The 2,253-nt window shown below is 60.5% G+C and overlaps 1 protein-coding gene across 1 annotated transcript; it reads left to right on the top strand.

The window, feature by feature from the left end:
* Nucleotides 1-744: 744 nt before the first annotated feature.
* On the top strand, nt 745-1,947 carry LOC124527536 (interferon-induced transmembrane protein 3-like). Its single transcript, XM_047100595.1, has 2 exons — nt 745-1,014; nt 1,586-1,947. The coding sequence occupies exons 1-2, from the start codon at nt 829-831 to the stop codon at nt 1,778-1,780; spliced, it is 381 nt and encodes a 126-aa protein (XP_046956551.1). The 5' UTR covers nt 745-828; the 3' UTR covers nt 1,781-1,947.
* The last annotated feature ends 306 nt before the right edge of the window (nt 1,948-2,253 follow it).

Genomic DNA, 2,253 nt, shown 5'->3' with positions numbered 1-2,253 from the left:
TAATTTACAAGAGTAAAGCAAAGCTGTTATCTCTTAACCTTCAGGGTCAGAACAAAGCTGTTATTTTTCAAGCTACAGTGTCAACACAAAGCTGTTATCTCTCAAGCTACACGTTCGCCTTACACTACAATTTAACCCTTACATCTTTCCCTTAAGATCCTGCCCCTTAGGTGACGTGATGGGGCAGGAGGGAGGGAGGAAGGGTGGGGTGCTCAGGAATGCTGGCCCTGTGCTCCCAGCAGCTGCCAAATGGCCCGGATCCTCCTTTCTCCCACCACAGCCGGCTCCCGGTTTCCGGGACCCTTGGGAGATGCCGGAGGCTGCTGAGGTGTGGGCTTCGGGGGGGCTCTCTCTGGGGGCTGGAGTGTGGAGTCCATATGGCAGCCTGCAGCAGGCTTGGGGCTGGGGTGGGGGGAGTGGGGGGAGACTCACATCCGAGGAAAAGTCCTCAGGGCCCACACACCCCTGACGGAGGATGTGGTAGGGGAGCAGAGACAGGACCCGACCTGAGAGCCTGGGACAGGAAGCCCCCCTGAGACCACAGCCCTTCCTCCTGCCCCGCCCTGGTGTAGCCTGACACCCAGTGCTCCTTCCATGTCCCTAGTGCCCGACCAAGTCACCCAGTTACAAAACACCAGGAAAAAGAAACTTCTGAGAAAGCAGAAGTACTGAGTTGAGACAGGGAGAGAGACCCTGATATGGGGCTGAGCTCTAGCAGGGACCACCCACATCCGGGCCTCACCCTACAAAAGTTCAAGGCTCTGGCATCCCAACAGCACTTCCTGGCCCTCTTCCCTGGTGCCCACAAGGTATTTCCCCAACTTAAACATGATCAAGGAGGAGCATGATCTTCCTGTGATGGGGGCATCCCAAGGCCCAGCTCCCACGGCCACCGCCGTGATCAACATCAAGACTGAGACGTCGGTGCCCGACCACATCGCCTGGTCCCTGTTCAACACAGTCTACATGAACTGGTGCTGCCTGGGCTTCGTGGCCTTTGCCTACTCCGTGAAGGTGGGTGTGTGTGTTGGGGGGGTTCTCCCAGAAAGCGCAGGTGAGCCTGCGGAGGTCCGCCTGCCCCGAGGGTGCCTGGTGTGCGGGGAGCCCCTGTGTGTGTGAGCGTGTGTGTGACTATTCCCAGGGAGAGAACAGGGTGAGGCCGCATGGGAGGGCATGGGAATGGCAGGGTCACCCTATGTCCCCACCCTCCCCAAGAAGGTCTCCTTCCCAGAATAATTAGGGAAATTACATCCTCCACACTTTGGACTCCGAACTCAAGTCTGGTCCAGAATGGACACGAGGTAGTCGAAGGCTGTTCGGCCCTGATGGGGTGTGAGGCCAGTGACTGGACCTACGCAGAGGGAGGGGGCGCCCTGGGGTCTCCAGGAGAGGCCGAGAGTCTGAAGAAGGAGCCGGAGGCCCCAGGAGGGACGGGACCCAAGGGCCGCTGTCCCGCTCAGGCTCTGGGAAAGGGGGGTGGGTCCCCGACCGGGGCGAAGGGCATGTGGAGGCTGCTGTGGACGGGGACCAGCCTGGCTCTCGCCAGGACCCGCCCCTGATCCCCCTCTCCATCTCCTCTCCCCAGTCTAGGGACCGGAAGATGGTGGGTGACCTGATCGGGGCCCAGACCTATGCCTCCACCGCCAAGTGCCTGAACATCTGGGCCCTGGTCCTGGGCATCCTTCTGACCATTATATTCATCATTCTTTTCTTCACTGGAGCACTGGTGTTTTCAGTAAACATAATGCATACTATGAGGCAACAGAGTGGTTACCACTAGCTGCTCATGGCAGGAGACACCAGTCCTCCAGCATCCATTGTGGCCGTGCTTCCCATGCTTCCTGGGCTGTTGTGTTGGGCCCGTCCCTCAGCACCCACCCCTGTACCCTGTGCTTGAGCAGACTTCCCTGACCACAACTGAACGCAATAAAGTACCCTTGTGTGTGACGGTGCGGTGACGTCCCCTGGGTGGGGGGCCCTGCCGGGAGTCGCCAGCCTGCCCCTGAGACCGAGCCCACCGCCCCCCTTGCCCAGCTGTGCAGCTCTGGCTGGGGCAGGGCATGTCCTCAGCTGGTGCTGGTTTCTGGCCTCCTGCTGGGAACAACAGCTGCACCGGGGTCCTAGGATAGGGGACCCTGGCGCGAGGAGGTCCCGTGTGCAGAGCACCCTTGGGCCTGAGGGTGAGGGTCCCTCCCCAGGTGTGTGGCAGGGCGGTGCTGGAGAGAACGGGAACGGGCAGCTCGGGCCCTCTGG

Source organism: Lynx rufus, unplaced genomic scaffold (assembly GCF_022079265.1).
Source record: "Lynx rufus isolate CCGP_SWC_20201006 ecotype Redwood Valley unplaced genomic scaffold, mLynRuf1.p SCAF_50, whole genome shotgun sequence".
NCBI classification, from domain to species: Eukaryota; Metazoa; Chordata; class Mammalia; order Carnivora; family Felidae; genus Lynx; species Lynx rufus.
Note: the sequence above shows the minus strand (reverse complement) of the source record. Positions and strands in the feature narration are given on the sequence as shown.